General features: G+C 43.7%; 1 protein-coding gene across 1 annotated transcript in view; it reads right to left on the reverse strand.

The window, feature by feature from the left end:
• Window positions 1-19,797, reverse strand: part of LOC128714453 (homeotic protein female sterile-like) — a 98,404-nt gene that overhangs the window by 10,259 nt on the left and 68,348 nt on the right. The window contains exon 6 of the mRNA XM_053809328.1: window positions 2,767-3,303. Within this exon, the coding sequence (XP_053665303.1) occupies window positions 2,767-3,303 (537 nt within the window). The remainder of the gene's footprint in view (window positions 1-2,766; window positions 3,304-19,797) is intronic.

Here is a 19,797-nt window from a genome sequence, read left to right on the forward strand (position 1 = left end):
TTAGATATTTCCTTTGGTAGCTAACCTTTGCAGATATCGTGAATGAAAGCTAAAAACTATTTGTAACGTTGGTGGACTTTGACTCCCCAAAGAATTCGCACAATAAACTGCATTGAGTCGCGAAGAAATAAATTTAAACCCTTATTTTAAACTAACTATAGAAAAGGATAAAAATAATCTTCTTACGAATTGTAGTACAATCCATCTATAAAGTCCACAAATGTCACCCAACAATTAGTAGAGAACTACTAAATTATGTGTACTTTGTACTTTGTAAAATTAATCCTCACTCAAGGGTTTACACATTCCATTGTAAACACCCTTCTCTCGATGGCCGACACGCTGAGGGAAAATGTCAAATTACATGCCGAATTATCACCATTTGCGGGAAGTGCTACTTTTCTTCCACAATTCGAAGAAAATAGCTGCTGCAGCGTTCTGGGGGCTTCAACAAGTTTACAGAGATGATTCTCCTAGTGAAACTACGTGCCGTGATCGGTTTCGGCGCTTTAAAAATGGCGATTTCGATGTCAACGACCGTGCGCGTGAAGAAGGATCGCCAAGCTTCGGTGACGATCAATTGATGACCATTGAACAACGCAAGCCATACGCAAGAAGAGCTTAGTTCAGTGTTCATAGTATGTATTGGCCCTGATCGCAATCCCTAACTGCCAACAGATAACTGTCGACTCCATTGTTCTGTTGCATCCATAGCCGATCGGATGGAATGATGAGAAATGACATGCTGAAATTAACTGTTTTTTATTTACCGAAAGTCTCAGCGCTGTCGAAGCACCGAAATAGGTAGAGGCTATAAAAAGCTCTGATTACTTTATCCGAAAAATGCTTGAATATTCTACGCTCTCTGTTTAATAAAGCGTTTCGAATATCGCTTATTTTACTGCCTGTTCATTACGGCATCCCCGGAAATGAAAAGGCAGATCGCTGGGCCTCTGAACAAGGTGCCTCTGAGGGCAGATTTTTGAGAGATCGATTGGTGCATCGAGTTTTGCGTGGCACCTTGGCAGAGCATGTAGGAGGATGATGATCTCGGGAGGTTCTTGTATTCAATCTCACCACAGGCCTCTGATTTCACAGGCTCCCGGTAAGGTCGTGCGTTCATTCCATCATACGAATGAACGAACCTTACTGCAATGAGTGCGCATCTTCAACGTATAGGCATGTCTGACTCCAAGGTTTGTAGCTGTAGCGTTGGATTCCATGACATCGTCCACATCCTCTGGTCATGTGGGGAATTCGATGCCACAAGCCCCGGCTTCTAGCAGCCGTTCGGCCATCAGGAAGATCCCCCACTGTGCCAATTCTGGGACACACATTCTGGGTCAGAAGAACTACGTGTACGGACGGCCACGGTCTGTTCGACTTTACCAAAGGGATCGCAATATCCCTATGATTCCTTCCCCTTCTCCATCCTGTAGGTATGCACTATCATCCCCTTGAAGGTTTTTTTGTGATCTGTGTTTTTGTTCTTGTTTGTTACATAGGTAGTTAGCACTACGTTGATGACACTACGATACTTTGGAAGTGACACTCCAACTCCTATTATTGCCAGAGACCAAAGGAGGCCATCAGATATTAGCGTAAAAATACAACAAATTCCACCAAATAATCAGCAATCAGCGACTACAAACATGGACGACAGGCCCGTTGTGACTAGAGATGGTGCTACAACCACTCCAAGGTCTTGGTCAGCTGTATGAGGCCGCTAGAACATTCACGGTCTAGTACCGTCATCTGGCAATACAGTACTGTGACCTATCTGGCAGAGTTATTAACGCCATCACTCCAGCTCAATTAGGAGCTGGCATGCAGGAGGGCTTTAAAGGACTATCTCGAATACAACGTCGTGGCATACAGACAGGACATGTGTGTATGTATACTGTACGCAATATACACTCATTACCGAGCTAACCCGGGAAAACGTGCATCCTTAGTGCCGGTGAGGAAAGGAAATGTCCTTCATCCACATAGCTATAAGTTGTTGTCGATTTAACAAATGTTATATAATAAGGAACGCTTAGAAGATATATGGTCAGACCGTTCTTTTGTGAATAAAAAAAAATATTCTGAAATTCATTACATTAATCCAATTTTTGTACAATTTCTGCTGGGCCAAAAAACTTAAAAAACCTCAAATAAATTCCCATAAAACCCATAACTATTGGAGACATCGCTCCGTGTCGTCGAACAATTGTGGTGTGTTGTTACCAACAAAGCAATCACCCTAAGGATACTATATCATGCTGGGGTGCGATTAGTGTCGGCCAAAGCGTTAGTAGGTGCAGTTTCGTTTTGCAAGGATGATGATAGTGCAACAGCAGCGACAAACAGGCACACGAAGGAGACGTGCACAAGAAAGCAAAATATGCAATATGGTTTCGTGTTTTTCATTTTAGCTCCACATTCCTGCACGCCGCCTACCGCCTCCACAACAAAAGAGCCCAGCTTTTACAGAGCACTCTGGTGCGATTATGTGCGCTGAGTGACGAGCGTTCAATTTCCGCCGTTTTGGTGGCCATGTGTGTCGACATTACCAACTCGGGGAATGGAAATGGGTTATGTACTGGTATCAGCAAATGCACGATCGTAGAAACTGGGAAAAGCTTGTTCTTGTTTTTTTTGCGCTAGAAGATTACATTTCTCTCAATCCCATGCTAGAACGCTACGCTAGTGTAGGAAGAAGTTGTACTAACAGGAGCTATTTGGAAGGCAGCCCTTCGTCTACATACATTCACATGTACTTACCGTCGTAGTCGTAATCGTTCATATCTAACGGTATAATGTTATTCATAATACTACTATTGCTACTAGTGGAATGCACATTCGGTGGTTGGCCTCCGCCACCGCCACTACTGCCACCACCGGCACTGCCCATGCTGACGCCTACACTGCCGCCGGAACCGTGCGACCGCGTCCCGGCCAGCGTGGGGCTGGGCGTGGAGAACATGGGCGGTGGTGGGATCGGACCAATCTCCGACACCGGTATCGGCGGTTCCGGCAGCTCCGACAGCACGATGTGGTTCGGCAAACCGTGGTGCCCGTGTGCATGCCCGTGCCCGCCCCCGTGCTGCCCGTGCTGGGCCAACTGCTGTTGCGCTTGCTGCTGGGCCTGGTGCTGGGCCTGTTGCTGCTGGTGATGCTGTTGCAGCTGCTGCTGGAGCGCCTGGTGGTGGTGTTGCGCCTGTAGAGATTGCGTTTGCTGCTGCAGCTGATGATGCTGCAGCTGGTGCTGCTGTTGGCCATCGTTGGCCGGCGGTGGTGTTTTCCTTTGATTATCTTGAACTGCACCGGGAAGAGAAGGCAAAACGGGGTTGGATTAAAAACAAAATAAATTAGTTGCGATCGGGCAAATTGTAGCCGGTGGGGCAATATTTATGATTCGATACGTTTTGCACGACCTGATGCTTTGCTTTGCTATGGGATCGAAAATTCACTTAAACTGACAACATTAACGATACTACATACATTATTTCAATCAACGACTATTCATACAAAATGTACATTCGTTTTAAATCTTTTTATTCAAATATAAATGTTAACCCTTGACATACAAACACAATAAAGCGTAATGGAGCTTATGTTTGGTTGAATGTGGGAAGTGATTCGTTCAATTTTATTTTAAAATTTTACATATTCTTATTTACAAAGAATATTTCGTTAACCCTTCGATGCCTGTGTCATAAATTACTTAACCTATTACATCCCAGGAGTAAGCAACTTTTACCGTGAAACTGTGAAATACATCTAAAAATGACCAAAAATGGAAGGACAAATACTTTATTTTCATTCGGTCATCTTCAGCAGACAAGATATGTAATTATTAAAAATAAAATAAATAATTAAAACAAATTTTATTTTTTTTTATCTCTGTAAAAAACAATTTCTTATACAAACTTTTTATCGTTTTACCACATATGAAAGCATTATTGAATTTTATAAAATTAAAATTGTTAACATATTTGATGATATGTTATTTAGCTCTATTTTACCTAATTCAACACTAAAGGAACTCTCAATTCATCATCTTGTATCCTTTAAAACAAGTTGGACGTTTTAAATTTATAAATACAGCTTTACTAAAAAAAGAACGTTTTTGTGTATGAAGTTTCAAACGCTGGGATGTAATGGGTTAATAAAACAAATGTTTCATTTTAAAAGATCACTCCACTTTGATCATAAACGTCATCTGCGACTGTTCCAAGCTCAAACTTTCACGTATGTATGCGTTGATCGTCCCGTGCAAGCAGCTAATAACGGTAGAATGTTGCTACAAATGTTGTACCGATCATACTTACAACCATCGCCATGATAGCAGACAATCCGCCGCGTTAGCTTTGACGGTCCCAAACTGTTCGGACGCTCCGGTTTTGCTAGCGGCTGATGTTGCGATACGATTGCATAGCCTGCACCATTGCCACCACCACCACCACAACCTCCACCACCACCATTGCTTTGTCCGGTGCCATTGTTGCCACCATTGTTGCCGCCACTGGCATCGGTTGCTGTCGAATGTCCAGCCGCACCGGAACCGGAACCACCGGACGATTGGCCGGACCCGCTGGAGGACGATGTGCTGACGGTGCCACCGCCGACCGCCGCACCACCACAGCCGCCACTATCGCGATGATGACGGCTGTCAAACTTATCCTTGCGCGTTTCTGCTCGTGTGTCGGACCGGATGTCGGCAGGTGCACGGCAGTGCACAAATTCGACCCCAATCCAGGGTTAGTGGTGTGGGCAGGCAGGTGGAACACACCAGTTTGTTTCGTGTTCGGTTCCACAATCGTGTTAGTGTGGCGCATGGCGTATGTGCGGCGGGTGTGGGTTTTGTTTGTGTACAACAGTGACAGCGTTGCAAAGCATTGCACACGGTGGGGATGAAGTGTGTGGGTGTTTGGCATGAAGTTAACCAGTGGGCCGGTGTAGATTGGGTGGTGTTGATTTGTTATATTTGATTTTATATAAAATCATTTTATCAATAGTGCGATAAGCGGTTTGCAGAATCGTTTGTTTGGTGAGGTTTTGTTCGCGTCATAATCGTGGAATCGAACAGTGGGGGTGGTGCACCGTTAACGGGTTCGATCAACCCCCGTGCCGGAGTAACAATACCATTCCAACACAACACAAATGTGTATGTGTGTGTGCGTGTGTTTCGACGAAATACGGGGGGATTGAAAGTAAAAAAAAGAGAAGGAAAAAAGAAAGATGGACTCAGCACACGTGTACACGGGCAAAAGCACAACAGGATGCGTGATGAGTTCCGGCAAAATAGATTATGTTACAGATGAGGCTGCGAGCCGTCGATGAAATGAAGGTGAATGAAGGTGACCAACAGCGCACAATCAACGAATAATGAGCAAGCAATTGAGATGGAAACATGATGAATGGTTACTTTTTTTTTCTCCGTTAGCACAGCACTAACTAGAGTTTTGCTAGTTTTAGGTGCAGCACGATGCACTTTTAAGCGAACAAACGGATGCAGTTTTAAGTGGTTTGCTAGGCGCTAGCATCTAGTCTAAGGGGAAACGCTAAAGGCTTTCTGCTAAAACATTTCTATGTAAGTTACATTCGTAAATATTACTAAATGCTATTTCGTTTCTCTTCGAGATATTCATCACTGTTGCTACAAGTGAACGTTTTGTGTGCAGAATTAAATCATTCAAGAGATCCTGAAAATATACATATCGTTCTAATGACCATTGGAAGAACTTTAAAAATACGTTACGATCAGTTAATGTCTTGTACGGATCACCCAGTATTGGAAACCAAAATGATTTCAATCAATTTGGCTACCCAGATATCTATCAGAAAATAAAAACCTTACGTTTCCTATAAAAGATCCAAAAGAATATGATGAAACTACCTTTAAACAGGTAATATGTCCAACGCAATGTAGAAATACCTTTGACTAGAATTGAACGAACATGTGGAAAAGGTGAGCGTTGGGATTGCAAACAAATTCCCAAATTTTTAAGTGTTGCCTGTATTAGTACTCAGTGGTGTCACCAATTCTTTGGGCATTTTTATCCTCAATTTACACCATCAACAAACAAAAAAAATGTTTACACTCCGCTTAGGGCAATGGGCAATAGGTCAAATTAACAGCACGTGTAAAAGACGATTTGTTTTCTTTCCCATTTCAGTCCACATGACTACGTTGCGTAGCGAGCTCGGCCGAAAATCCCTCTCATTTTTTTTTGTTGGGAAGAAAGCACACAAAAAGTTGATCTACTGTCAATTTCGTTCGCGTCGCGTTGTCTAATCATATGCCTAATTATACATGCCCGAAGGCTGTTGGGTAATTAGTGTCTGGTACAGGTTTTCCGCTAACGCTTAACCGCGTGTAGTGATGTGTGTGATCTTACCGTTGGCACCAAAAATGTCGCCAAAAAATCATCCTCAATCTTCTGTTCATTACTGAGCGTTTACATCTACACCAAGAAAAGAACTTATTCCACAACAAATTCCTAGTGACATTTGCTCTAATTAAGGAAAATTTCGATTTCTAAAACGACATTTCAAATCGTAGAAAATCTGGCATGTACGATGATGAGCAAGTTGGACTGATGATGATCAATAATCCTCCTGAAGTGTATTTGTTTGACATACAGTCTTGAATGTACTGCAACGTACAATATGTAGTTTTCGTTGTGAAATTCATCGTCATACGCCTCTTTTCTCCAAAATGCTTCATGTGTTTGCTTTTCCAACATAAAGCGGTGGACCATTAAAATACATTAAATATAGCAAATTCCTGTTTTTTGTTGCAGTGTATCATATCGCACCCAATAAGATGGAAAGAAAACCGTTCGCAAAAGTAACATTCATATTTCCGTTATTTATAGCACTTTTGTAGAGTGTTTGCGTCTAGCAAAAGCTCGATTTGCATACATTTTTGCAATCATTACAATATATCACTTACGCGGAGAGGAACAATACTTTAGTGTTCCGGCACAAACCCCCGGACCCCGGACGCGCATCTGCATATTTCATGCTGTACACGGTTCGATGCACGCCATCGGCAAATCGAAGGGACAAAATAGCCAAAACCGTATAACATACACTGCGCACCATAGTAACGAGCATAAATAACATGCTTTAGAGCACCGGTGGCTAGCACCGGGTGAGAGAGGGTAAGACAAAGGCAGGTGAAGAGTGTACCATTTGTACCAGTGTAGGACACACTCGATTTTGGCACTTAGGATACACACGCGTGAAAGATGGATTTTTATGCAGGAAAAAAAAAATTCTTTACCAGCATATAAAGTCGCGTCTGCCCCCGCCAAAGAGTGTCGCACGAGCACCGACGGTGTTTCCTTTTTATGTTGCAGAATTTATGTGCCTCACGCTTCACGCTACGCTGGGGACATATTTCCCCGTTCGGTTGCCAGTGGAATCGATTGCTCGCGGCTGCAACATATACGGCTATACGGTTGCGTCTTCGCCGTTGTCACACACGATAGCGTAGAAAGCGGCAGCAGGATGACCATTTCAGTGTCATTGTCAATGTCAACGCAGCCGCCAGTAACCCTGCCCGGGCTGGCGGGTGACGAATCGTTGCGAAATGGGCAGATTTTTGCCGCTTGGCAAGCTGCCAAATGCTAATACACATATAAATATGCACAGGTTGCATTTTGTTTTCATGCCGCCGCTTTCAGTGTCAAGTTGTCAAGACACGTTCTCGCAACAGACACGTGTGACACAAACTTTTCTTTGCGCACGGTGGAGACGCCTGGTGGACATCGTCAGAAGAAACATTTCATTTACAATAATATCGGCACATTTTTTTTACTGTAACATGCATGAAGAATGAACAGTTGGTGTGTAGTACGGTGTGGTGCATTTATTATGTCATCTTCCATATCGTCTCCGATCCATGCGAAGTTACAAGAATTCCGGACGGATCGATTAACGATTCAGCCCATAAATAAGTGCAATGTTTATTCATTGGCCCTGCTCGACGTAAGCGACGAATGCTGGGAAATCGATGGGAACAAATACAATCATTAAACGGGCGCTGCTAGTTCAAAGGGATAGCCAAATGGGCCGTTTAAATGTTGTCGCCAAATTGATTGTTGAACGCCACGAGCCAATGCTGTATGAGATCTAACAGGTTCACGATCCGGCCGATCCCGAGTTGATGAATATTTATGAAAAATGGGCGAAGGCACGCTAGACACGCGAACGATGAGTTTGAGTGATTCAACGGTTTTGCGTAACGATGTGTGTGCTTACAGGAAAACAGCCAGAAACAGCCGCTTGGTTACGTAAGGTTATATTATCAGAAATGGTTAAAATTAATATTGATACAAATATTTGGGAAATGCTTAAGTCAAGGCAACCATTTCACCACTCAATTCTTACAGCGAATCAGTAATGGAATCGAAATTCTTTGAACACTGGTTTCCATTCTTACAATATGATTTAGAATGCTTGAGAGCCTCGACGATTGCTACCCAAACCAGCGCTCAAGAGGTGCCTCAAGGAGTGCGTTCTGTCATTAAACGTTAAACATCTTTCATGTTACTGGAACAGAAAACTCTTTCACAATGCATATTGAGACCTTTCACCTTGAACTGTAAAAGGCAATGTAATAAATTATGAAACACCGATACAGATGATTCTCGACTATCGAATGACTTGAAAACAGTTTTAATTGCTTAGCAATGTTAAGATTTGCTTCGAAAGAGTGGCGTAAGTAATTGGTGTTGAAATTTTGGGAATAGATACCATTTTAAATAGAAAAACACTGAAAGAACGAGTTGATAGGTTGTGGTTGTTCCAACTAGGTCATGAAATAACAAGCAAAACATTTGATTTATAACGTTGTTTGGCAATTAGCTAAAGTTGCCTTTAAAAGAAGCTATAGTTGCCTTTTTGAAGACAATTTTTACGGCACTAGTTTTAAACAATTTCCTTTCTGTTCCTTTGCTTAAATTAAATTTGAATGATTCCCTTGCGCAACACAATAGGTACAGTCGCCTCTACACATCATCATGTGAGGTTAATGAACGGCTGGTTTAATTGTTCTCGCGATTCAATGAAATGGGTTCACCTGAACTCTTGCACCTCACACGCCCAAAAATAAACGAACAAAAGTGTGGTGTTGTGGGGGATGAAAATAATACGAAAAGCGTCTGAATGTCGTCGGAAACGTTAAGGGTATTGAGGACGCGCGATCGAGGTCAGTCGGGGTTTTGGGTGTGTGCGTGAAATATTTGATTTGTTCGCTAGCTCGAGATGTAACAAAAGCATCCGATGTAACAGTAGTAATTAGTAGGTGGAAGTTGTTTTCTCAGACAATTCACTATTGGTTTATCGTGTTTTTGGGCGAATTTTCTTTTTTCCAAATAATAATAAATAGGACATTACCTTACGTTAATTAGATAGAGCAAAACAGTTCTTCAATCGTTTACTTATGTAATATAAGCATTATCAACCTAGCAGTATCGCACCAGACACGCCAAACACTAGTGAAAGTTGATCACATTGATCAAAGCCAAAGACAGTAGAGCCGCGTCTGACCGACATGCGTAATATTCAGCTTCGGCCGTTCTCTTCCACTGGCTAACTTAAAACACTACCTAGCAACGTCGCAGCGGCTCTAATGACAGCTTCTGGGTGGTTGTTTAATTTGCTGCCAAGAAGCGAAAGACCGGATGGAACGGCGGAGGCGGCCCGCATAAACCTGGTGCGTCCGGGCAAAGGTTAATGGAAGCTGACAGCTGGATGCAACATTTCCACCGTAAAGTACCCCGTGAGATGAAAGTGAAACAATCACCACCTTCAATTGCTACCCACCCACAAACGTGGGAATTTGACGGTGGAAAATAGATCGGAGAGAGCACACACGCGAGAGGGAGAGAGACAAAAATTGGCATAAATTCGGCAGCCGTCGCATGAAAGACCGATGGAGACGCATGGTCGGGCGAATGATTTTAAGTTGCTCAACTAGAAGGCATTCCTACGAAATATTGCAATGAAATATTTTTCCCAATAGCACATCGCCTCGAACACTGTTCGAAGACGAACCAAGACAGTTCTTGAAAAACCTGTGCAAAAATGACTGTCCTTATACATTGACGTCAGAAAGTACTCAAAAGAACTGTTTACTGGAGCGTGGTTTTGAGTAGAAATTTAGTTTTAATGCTTGCGAGTGCAACATAAACAGCAATCAACCATGGAAGAAATGATATTTGGTTTCTGCGCTCCGGCATGAACAAATAGCCCACCAACGGGAAAAGATACACACACCGCACAGTTTGTTCAACTGTTCGAGGGGCGTTGCCCATTTGTTTATCGCAATGAACTGTAAAAGTGCATCCGGCCATTGGAATGTGCGAATTCCACGGTCCGAGTAGCGCTTTTGCAGGCAAGAATGTTTACCGATTGCACTAGAAAGTATTGCTTCTTGTCCGAAATAGGATGGATATGGATCTGAAACACCCCTGTCTGCATGGAGCTATGTGCTATGTTCGGCCTTTTCCATCAGAGATGAATGTCTGTTAGGTCTTTCTGAAATGTTTGGGAATAAAAACACTCTGTAGTACTGTAGCACGTACGTTTCCTGCACAACTGTGTGATAAAAATGTGGTAATTTATGATAATAAAACTCTTATCTTAAAGGAAACATTGATTTAAATTAATTGTTTCCTAGACAAGAATTCGGCAAATCAATGTTTTCAACCAAGAATTGTTTAATCACTTTTCACTTGAAGCTTCTATTTTGCTTGCTAATTTATTGCTCCATGAAAACAAAGCTTACATAATAGAAAAGAATTTATGCTCGTAAAGCAATCTATTTCTCCCAGCATACAAAATGCTCGTACCAACACATTCACCAACCAGCGAGCATTGATTTATTTCTGGGTAATTTTGCAAATCCTTACTCCATTGACTGACTACTCATCGACGTGAATGAATTCTTAAATTAACTCATAAATTTGTCGAAGGAAATTTCACCCGACATGCCATCACGAACGGGACGGCACGGGAACGGGTTTGATTGGCAGACCCGCGCGTTCGTTTGGTGCTGTAAAAAAACATACACAAACATTGGTGAAAAAGGGCCAAGTTACCATCTGTTCCGGGAACCACTGGAGAGAAGAAAAAAAAAAAACCCCAGCCCTTTTGCTGTAGCGAAAACTGTCGCAAAGGGTCGCGTGCTCTTTTAATGCTGCCGCTCGAGTTTGCCGATAAATTAACTGCGCGGTTCAAACAGAACATGCCGGAAGAAAGCGAATGTCGAATCCGCGTACTACACTACGGCCGGTTACGAAAGAACCTTGCCAGCCAAAAGCTAGGGTTTTTGGTAAAAGGGATCTTAAAAAAAGGACCGACTTTTTGCCTAGTAAAACCCGTCAATCGATTCAGGTGGCTGCCTTTCAGCTTTTGTGCCTTTGGAAGGTACAATAAAATAAAAAGTAAGTCACACTTTTCTTCGATTCAATCGCGGGAACGCGGGGTTCACTCACTCAACAAATTGTTTCCAAAATTCATCGCACCAAAGCAAATTGTAAAGGTTCCGTCAAAACCGAATGGGTGCTTTTGAGATTTGGTTGGAAGTTGGAAGTTCCGTCCCTGGGGAGGGTTCGATACCCGATCGGATCGATAAAACAATGCTAATATAATCATCAAATTGCGTTACCCTTCCACCGGCAGCACTCTCTCGGGTGGTCTAATCGACCATTTTTCCTTCACAAAACCGGTCTAAACTGGTGAATGGAATCGTGTGAACCCATTCAAGCGTCAAGCGACTCTTAGCTTATTCGTACAAAAGTTTCACAAACCAAGGGCGCTTCTTTACAACCCCAACGGCTTCGATACGAATGCGAAAAACCGGAGGCGTTTTAGTGGAGCTTCTACGTTGAGCTCGAAACAAAATGCAGCCGAAGGGCTGGGACGTTGGTTATGGCGCATGGAAGTCAGCAGCAAAGCGGGGTTGTAAGACAGCAAAGGCTATTTACTCTGTTTGCCTGTTTTTATTGATGCTGTTGTGATTTTCCCACTGCTCAAAACGGTATGGAATGGTATGTTTTTGCTTGGGAAATCCTTCCCAAAAGCCTTCCATTCCATTAGGAAAGCGGTACCGTTGAGAGACACATCATACCCACATATGAAAGAAAGCTCGCTGATAACCAGTGAAGCGAGAATGTGTTTTTCTTGCGTGTGTGTGTGTGTGTATGTGTGTGTTGCTGGGAATAAATAAAAGAAGCTAAATCTTTGACTAACAAAACCGGGTACAGGCGCTGTATACGTGTGTACGGTCCAACAACTTCGAATAAGAATCATCGCAAATTCTTTCATCTGGTAAGTGAAGCACAAAAGCGAAGGTACTACGTGTGGACAAATCGAGAAAATGAAGTAATTTAATCATTCCGGTATGTTCTTTTCAACTGTGTCGAAGATGAGAAATATTCAAGAGAGCACCATGCTTATGGAACTTTGTCTATAGCCGCTATAAGATTGATAACTGCTGAATACAATACAATTTAGGCTCACGTTAGTTAAGTTTGTCTAAGCATTTAATTGTCTTCTCTTTGCCTTTAAATTGGCCACCATTGTTAGGTTTCACACAGTCGAAAACTTCCAGCCCAAAAGTTTATCGAACGGTAAAAGCTTTCCTGCCTGCGGTCAGCAATCGAAAGTTATGCACAACTTTACTTTACCGAGAAACAAAAAAAAAAAACATTTTACTGCAGAAACAAACGGAACAAAACCCAAAAGGAGGAAACAAAAGCGAACAACTCAAACGAACTCTACGGCAAGCGGAAAAGAGCAAAATCGAAGGACTGGTCTTTTACGTTTCCGGTTTTCTTTTCGGCCATCTTCGCGTTGGAGCACACATACAAATAACAAAACATTTCGTACGAAGACCCGTTTTCTCTACCGATTTGTTTGTCGTTGTGTGGTGAGCCAAAAATTTGTGGTCACATACACATCCGTCCGGTTCCCGCCGGGCGGTACTGTCCCGCTGTATCGGTGCCGGTTCGTGAGTGGGTTCAATATTTATGGAACCGGAATGCGATTTGTGGACGTGGAAATGTTTCAAACGGTCACAAATTGGACTACCGATGGTCTGGATCAAAGGAAAATGAGTCAACATTTTGGGACGTTTTGGGACATAAAGTGAACCAAAAGCACAACGCTCGATGGAGGCGCCTGGTGGTTAATGGGAAAATATTTCTTTTTTCAATATTTTTGTATATAAAAATCGGTTTTACAAATTTTGGACAGCTGAGAAATAGCAGTAGAAAAAGCATAAGGGTATTTCATTATTAGTTAGGAAAAAAAAGTTTAAACAATATAGATCAGTAGGAAACTCCTTATGTTCTTTTTAACACTAGAACGACTGAGCGTTTTAAGCGTTTTTTTATCTATTAATGGTCACTTTAAAAACAATCCTGGAAAACTGCGAATATAATATAATATAATTTTTAGTTCGTACTACGATATAGACTCCTGAAAATCATACATCAACTGTGGTAGAATTGTTTAACCCCAAAAACTAATGTGATTAGCCTGACTGGCTCTAGTGTTAAAATCCATTTTTTCCGCTTCATCGCATAAAGCATTCATGTAGACCCAAAAATCAGTGATGGAACCCCGTGGTCACATCAAGCGGAATGGACAATAAAATGCGATAGTAACTACAATGCCGGTTGGGGGATGATGAGTGCGGGTTTGCGTTTTAATCTGCGATCTAAATCGATCGTTTTTTTCCAACCCTAATCACACACCAACTATATCCTCACTCGATTGAACCAAGGGGTAATCATAAATATAACACGTTAAGTACATATCTTGCCACTCTCACACAAACGACACATACAGACACACACCGAGTGGAACATAAATGAATAATAAAAAAGGATGGGATTAAAATGATTCACCAGCACGTTTTTCTACTCTCAAGTGCTTTATTTTTATGCCGATTTATATCGGAATTCCTGTGTCCGGATACAACGTACGCCACACATTTCGCTTCCCCCGCTCAGCGGTATCAAAGAGATGCTGGGGGAAAAAAAAGATGATGGAGCAAAATGGTGGACACGGCAGGATGGGATTAAATCATCGTTATAAATTTTTTCCCCACCCTCAAGGTTATCACCATCTTTCCAACCGGTGATCTCTTTGTCGCTTCGTTTTGGGCAGAGCACAACAGTGCGACAGAAAGAGAAGAAAAAAAAGTGATGCATTGGAAAGAGGGAGAGGGAGAGAGAGTGCCAATATTATGGCGAATATTTTCTTCAAGTGGGTTCCAGGGACGTCCATGTCTAGGGTGACTAACTGTCGTGCTGGAATATTCGGCAACGGAACCCCGCAATCAGGTCAAGACAAAAAAAAAGTGGAAGAAAATTTCGGAAACGAGCATTTGGCTACCGGCCAAACCCATTCACGGCACGGTATTTTGTACAGCGTGCGCGCATGATGAAGGGTGTGACGATCGCCCGGAACAAATTGCGCGTGTACTGCATTCAACCACGAACTAAATTCGCACGAAAGCTACTCCAACACCGAAACAGGGCACCTGAAAATGTGGAAAATGTTTGTTGCAAAACAAGATGGCGAACGAAAAAAAAAATCCAATGAAATCTATCGCGCTTCGTCCGCGAATGACCTTGCAGTGATTCGGTGGACGATTGCCATGGAATGCGCCTTCATGACCGAGAGGCGGCGGCACTTTTGCGGCAAAAGGATTCCAAACTGTCCACTGCGGGGTCCGTTTAGGTGGAGGAGAGGCTAAAGGAATGGAATCTATTTTACAATCTAACCTTATTGCTTCGTCGCTCCATAGAGGTTCGGCCCTCCTTGAGTTATTCCCAACCCGAGAACCTACATTGCTTCTTTCTTTCGTTTGTTGTAAGCCCTGCTGTTCGGCCATTTTTTTTATTTGCACGTTGCACTCCGAGCACTCCCAATTGGTTGCTTTATTTCCTTGGACATTTGCACACTCGGGGCCATTACAATGCCGTTTGAACTTGGCCTCTATTTTATCCTCGTAAGCCAAACATTGCACGCTGCGGAAGCTGCGGAATCGATTGTTTGTGCGCAAAACCGTAACCATCCACACGGATTACTCAACCGAGCTGTTCCGACATTGAGCAGCAGTGAGGTAAGGATTACAAAGTATGGCTTCAATCGCAAAGTATCGGTTATTTCATTCAGACACTTCTTGCCCCACTGAGCTCCAGTTCGCCACAATCATTCATGGTAATTTTGGGGATTCGCCGTTTGCATCCGTTACGTATAACAAGTGGCAATTTCCTCGAAAGATTCTTTCACAAACACACCGGATTTACTGCAGATCGGAAACAACACTAGGAAATAAAGAATTTCTCGGAAGAGGGTTCGTTTGGATCGGGAAGGATCGGGTTTCCGGTTGCAGCAATATCAAATTTTGATACAAGGCAAACCCATAAATAGTAGTCTCTATTGCAAAAATGTTCGGAACTCACGAGAACAAAGAGGATGCGCAAAAGGAATTGATTCGCAGCCTTTCCGGTCATTTCAGTAACCACCAAACCCAAAAGGGATGGGAAGCAGCAAGTGTCAAGATCGATGGTTTCGTTGTCCTCGGGGTACACTGTCATTAATTAAGGGTTCCAAATGTTGGCCAAAGGAAGAGCTTTGCTTTGGCAAGATTTACTGCGAACAATTTTCCACTTCGCTGGTACGGCACTATGCGATACGATTTGTCCGTGTTTATCGAAATAAAACCCTTTCTGGCTTTCGTCGTTGTTAATTGAATTTATGGTTGAAGGAATCTTTCGTTGCGTGAAGCGTGAACCCACAAGTGCGCGCAAAGCGATTCACATTCCGGTGAACGTTGTGAATCTTAAATGAACGTTTCCTTGTATTCATGCCGTGCTCAAGGACACATTGATGCAGGGGTCGGCACACCTCTTGCACGAATTCGGGGCAGATAGTAGAGGCAGCTTTGAAGCTGCGGGCCAGACATTCCGAACGAGTTTTCAAACATATGAAGTACTTAGGTGTAACCATTAACAAATATGTCTTAGATTTTTCTTCAAAATTATGATTACAAACTATTCGCAGTGCTTTTTAAATGTTTAATACTTTTTTGCCGACTCCTGCATTAATGAGTTCTTTGTACCTGTTGTTAATTGAAACTCATTTCCACAATATTATTTCTACTCTGTGTAACTCATTTTGTAAATGAGTTAAGCAACATAAAGCTTTGCTTATACAAATTCTAATGTAATTAGAGGAGTGAATTGAATACTTATGAGCTCACAAAACCCATAGAATTAACCGTAGCGATACGGCGCAAACCAATCCTGTCACACGCCCTCTTTTCGTCTCAGCTAGCGCTGGGAAACGTTTTTCACTCTCCGTACACAGCCAACACTTCGAGACAAATTTCCGAAAAAGCCACATCGCGCTCCGCAAGCTATTAAGACACGGGGTAAAAGTTTGCCGTTAATTTGTGCACTATTGTGCCGTCAGTACGACAGCACCCGTAGGTGTGTGTGTGTGTGTGCTACTTAAAAGTCGCACCAGTCACCCCGGGTTTGCACGCGGCAACCCGCCGGCAAAGTTTCGTCCGATTAAACTAAAGCGAACCCTTTTCCGTTTTGAAGAATGGTTTCAGGTAGGATCCGTCTAAGACACGGCCATTTTGCGTGACGAGTTTGAGGTGTCTATCGCAGGGACACACACACACAAACCTACTCACATTTGACCGAGGGTACGATGAATGACTATAGAGAGAGAGAGAGAAAGAGAGCGTAAGCTCTAAAAGGAGGAAAATAACGCCTTTATCGACGCCCGTTGCCGTTGGCGTGCTTTTTGAATACTTTTCGCGTAAGATTTACCACACCTTACGCGATCGTTGCTTCTTCAACGTCCGTCACACCATAATGTTGCTCTATAGGAGATGCTTTCAACACCCGAATCTTTTCTTTCCATCGCCAGACAAGGGGATTGATCGTGCATGTCCGCTTCGTCTTATGTGTCTGAGCGTTCGTTTGCGCGTTAAGACCCTCCCAGTAAGGGATCGTGTGGGGGCTTTTTTTTTGGTTGGTTCGGTCCAATATTTCCATCTTGTTTCGTACGATTTTTCCGCCGAAAGGCTGGTAAGCTTCCCATCCGATAACCGGGCAAGGCGCAATGGCTTTCCTTAGCGAAAGAGCCTAAAGTTCACCATCACGAGGGGTGAAAAAGATACGACCCACGGCCAGAAAAGGTGTAGTCGCGCACAGCGCACATCAATGGCAAAGCTCAACGCCGTCTGCTGCTCTTCGTTCTTCTTTCGTTTCACCATCGCCATCAACGACCACGACCACGGTTAGGCTGAAAGATGGTTTACGCGCGTAACGTACCAACCATAGCGGTGTAACCGGTGCGCGGAATGGAAATCGGCGACGGGCGAAAATAAACGGCTCCGGGCGGTGCGCGCGATATAATAAAAAGGAAACACACCACACGCGGGAAACTGTGGGCTTTTCCTCCAGGGGCGTAGGAGAGGATCGACGACGGGACGAAGGACGAGATCGGATAACAACAGTGGATGCTTACAGCAGGCGGACTTTGACAATAACGGACGGTGTACGGTGGGACCGTTCCATTCCACCCTGATTCTCTTCATCTCTCTGTCTCTCTCGCGGTTGGTTACAAAATGGTTTGTCTGCTTTCCTCGAGGCTACCCGCGTGATGGAAAGGATAAATATTGGCACAAGCAATGCCAACATGGTTTCCCGTAAAGTGTTTCGCATAAAGTGTGCTCGGTTTTTTTTTCTTACTTCTGCTTCCTTTTTCCCGGGGCCTGTATATTTATGTTTAGAAGGAGATAACTGAATTTGAATGGGTGAGGTGAATTTTACCAAATAATGCTCCGAAAGCATATTTTATGGTGAAGTTGTTTGTATGTGTGTGTGTGTCTGGTGGGCATTAACAAGAGGTGAGTAAGAAATCAATTTCAACGGGACAAAACCCCACCCACACACACACAAACACACACACACACGTTCAAAAGGTTTACTTTCACTTGACAATTGGCTTAGCAGTAAAACGATTCTGTCGAAATGTATTTACTTTTGCAGCGTGCAGTAAAATAAAATGTTGTGTGATTTAGGAGGGATTTGGAAGGTAAAAAAGGAGCGGAAATAACATGAAATTTTGTTTAGTTTTTAACAAAAAAAAATGGCCTCGTAGCGCAAGGTAAGGAAAACCCGTTGATAAGATGTATAATATCCACAAGCTTGCCATAAAAACGACCCGAGTTTAAAATACATTCCACTAAATATGGGTCACCGTATGCTGCTCGGTGGTCAACAACGTACCGGCACTCCAAAACAACGCCGCGTCTGTCACAAAACAGCTGCACAATTTCACAACACGTCCGGCTTACGGCGCGCTGCAAATGGTGACGTTGTTTTCGGCGGTTCGCTGAACATATCACAACCGGGATCACCACCGATCTTTGGAGAACAACATGGCATTATTTTACAATCATCAGAATTCCTGCTCCCAATTTTTACACCACCACACCGAAAGAACACCCCAGAAACATTATCAATGTCACGCCGCTGATCTACTGTTTACCCTAAGCAGGCTGTGGATGAAGCACGAACTCATGCGTCGCATTTTCGTTGCTGTAACGGTTTGGGAGACTGGCGGAGTGTCAAAAATGGAGCATCATTGATGCCATGTGTGACATTGATCTATTTTACTACGATTGCAGCGTTTCCATGGGCATGCGGTTGAGAATGCGCTTCAAATAAGGCTCACTTTTTCATAACAAGGGAAATAGAAACAGTTGTATCAATTGACCCGCTTTGAGGCCGCTTTGTCGTAAAAATGGGTAGTAAGGTAGTGCGACACTGGGTATAAAATAGTACACCCGCCCGTCGATCGCAAAGCATTAACACGGTGAAGTTTATAGAGAGCGAAACATAAAATGCAGAACAACACATCCAGAAGCTCGAGGGCTGTTTGTGGGTTAGTGCTGTTACTGGTTGGTGGGCTATTGCAGCAAACAGCGGCCCAATCGTTGTCCATTACCGTTAATTCCAATACCGGTCTGTGGACGCTGTCCACCGGCACGGGAATTTCGGTTGTGCTGTCCGGGAACACGCCCGGCTTGCTGTCGATAATTACGTCGTTACTCAGCCAAACAACAGCTTCGACGACTACTGTTCCGGCTACAACAACGACTACTGCGGCCTCCACCACAACCTCAGCGTCTACTACCACCACGGCCCCTACCACCACCACAACCACCACGGCACCTACCACTACCACAACCACAGCTGCTACTACGGCTCCTACCACCACTACCACCGCTAGTCCCACAACCTCAACGACAACTGCGGCAACAACTTCATCCACCGGGACAACAACTTCCAGTGCGTCGACAACCACCACAACCCAGGCCCCACTGGTCGGAGGCTCCGTGTCCGGTGGCTTCAACATTGGTGGCTTAGGCGTGAACGCTAACCTGGGCGCGGGACTTACGGGTTCCTCGAATGGTGGTACCAACCTCGGAGCTGCCATTGGTAATCTTGCCAACAACGCTCTCGGCACGGCTGAAAACGTTGTACAAACAGCCGGTACAGTCGTAAGCGGTGCAACCAACTTCTTGACCAACGCGGCCGGATCATTGATCAGTGATACAGGCATGCTAGCCAGCAGCTTACTCGGTGCCGGGTCCGGTTCTGTACAGGTGCAGGCAGGTGGGTCCCTTAATGGCGCCGCAGTACGACGCAGATGATTGTTATTCTACTGCTCGTTACTCAAACTACAGCAAAAGGA

This window comes from Anopheles marshallii, chromosome 3, assembly GCF_943734725.1.
Source record: "Anopheles marshallii chromosome 3, idAnoMarsDA_429_01, whole genome shotgun sequence".
Classification (NCBI taxonomy): domain Eukaryota; kingdom Metazoa; phylum Arthropoda; class Insecta; order Diptera; family Culicidae; genus Anopheles; species Anopheles marshallii.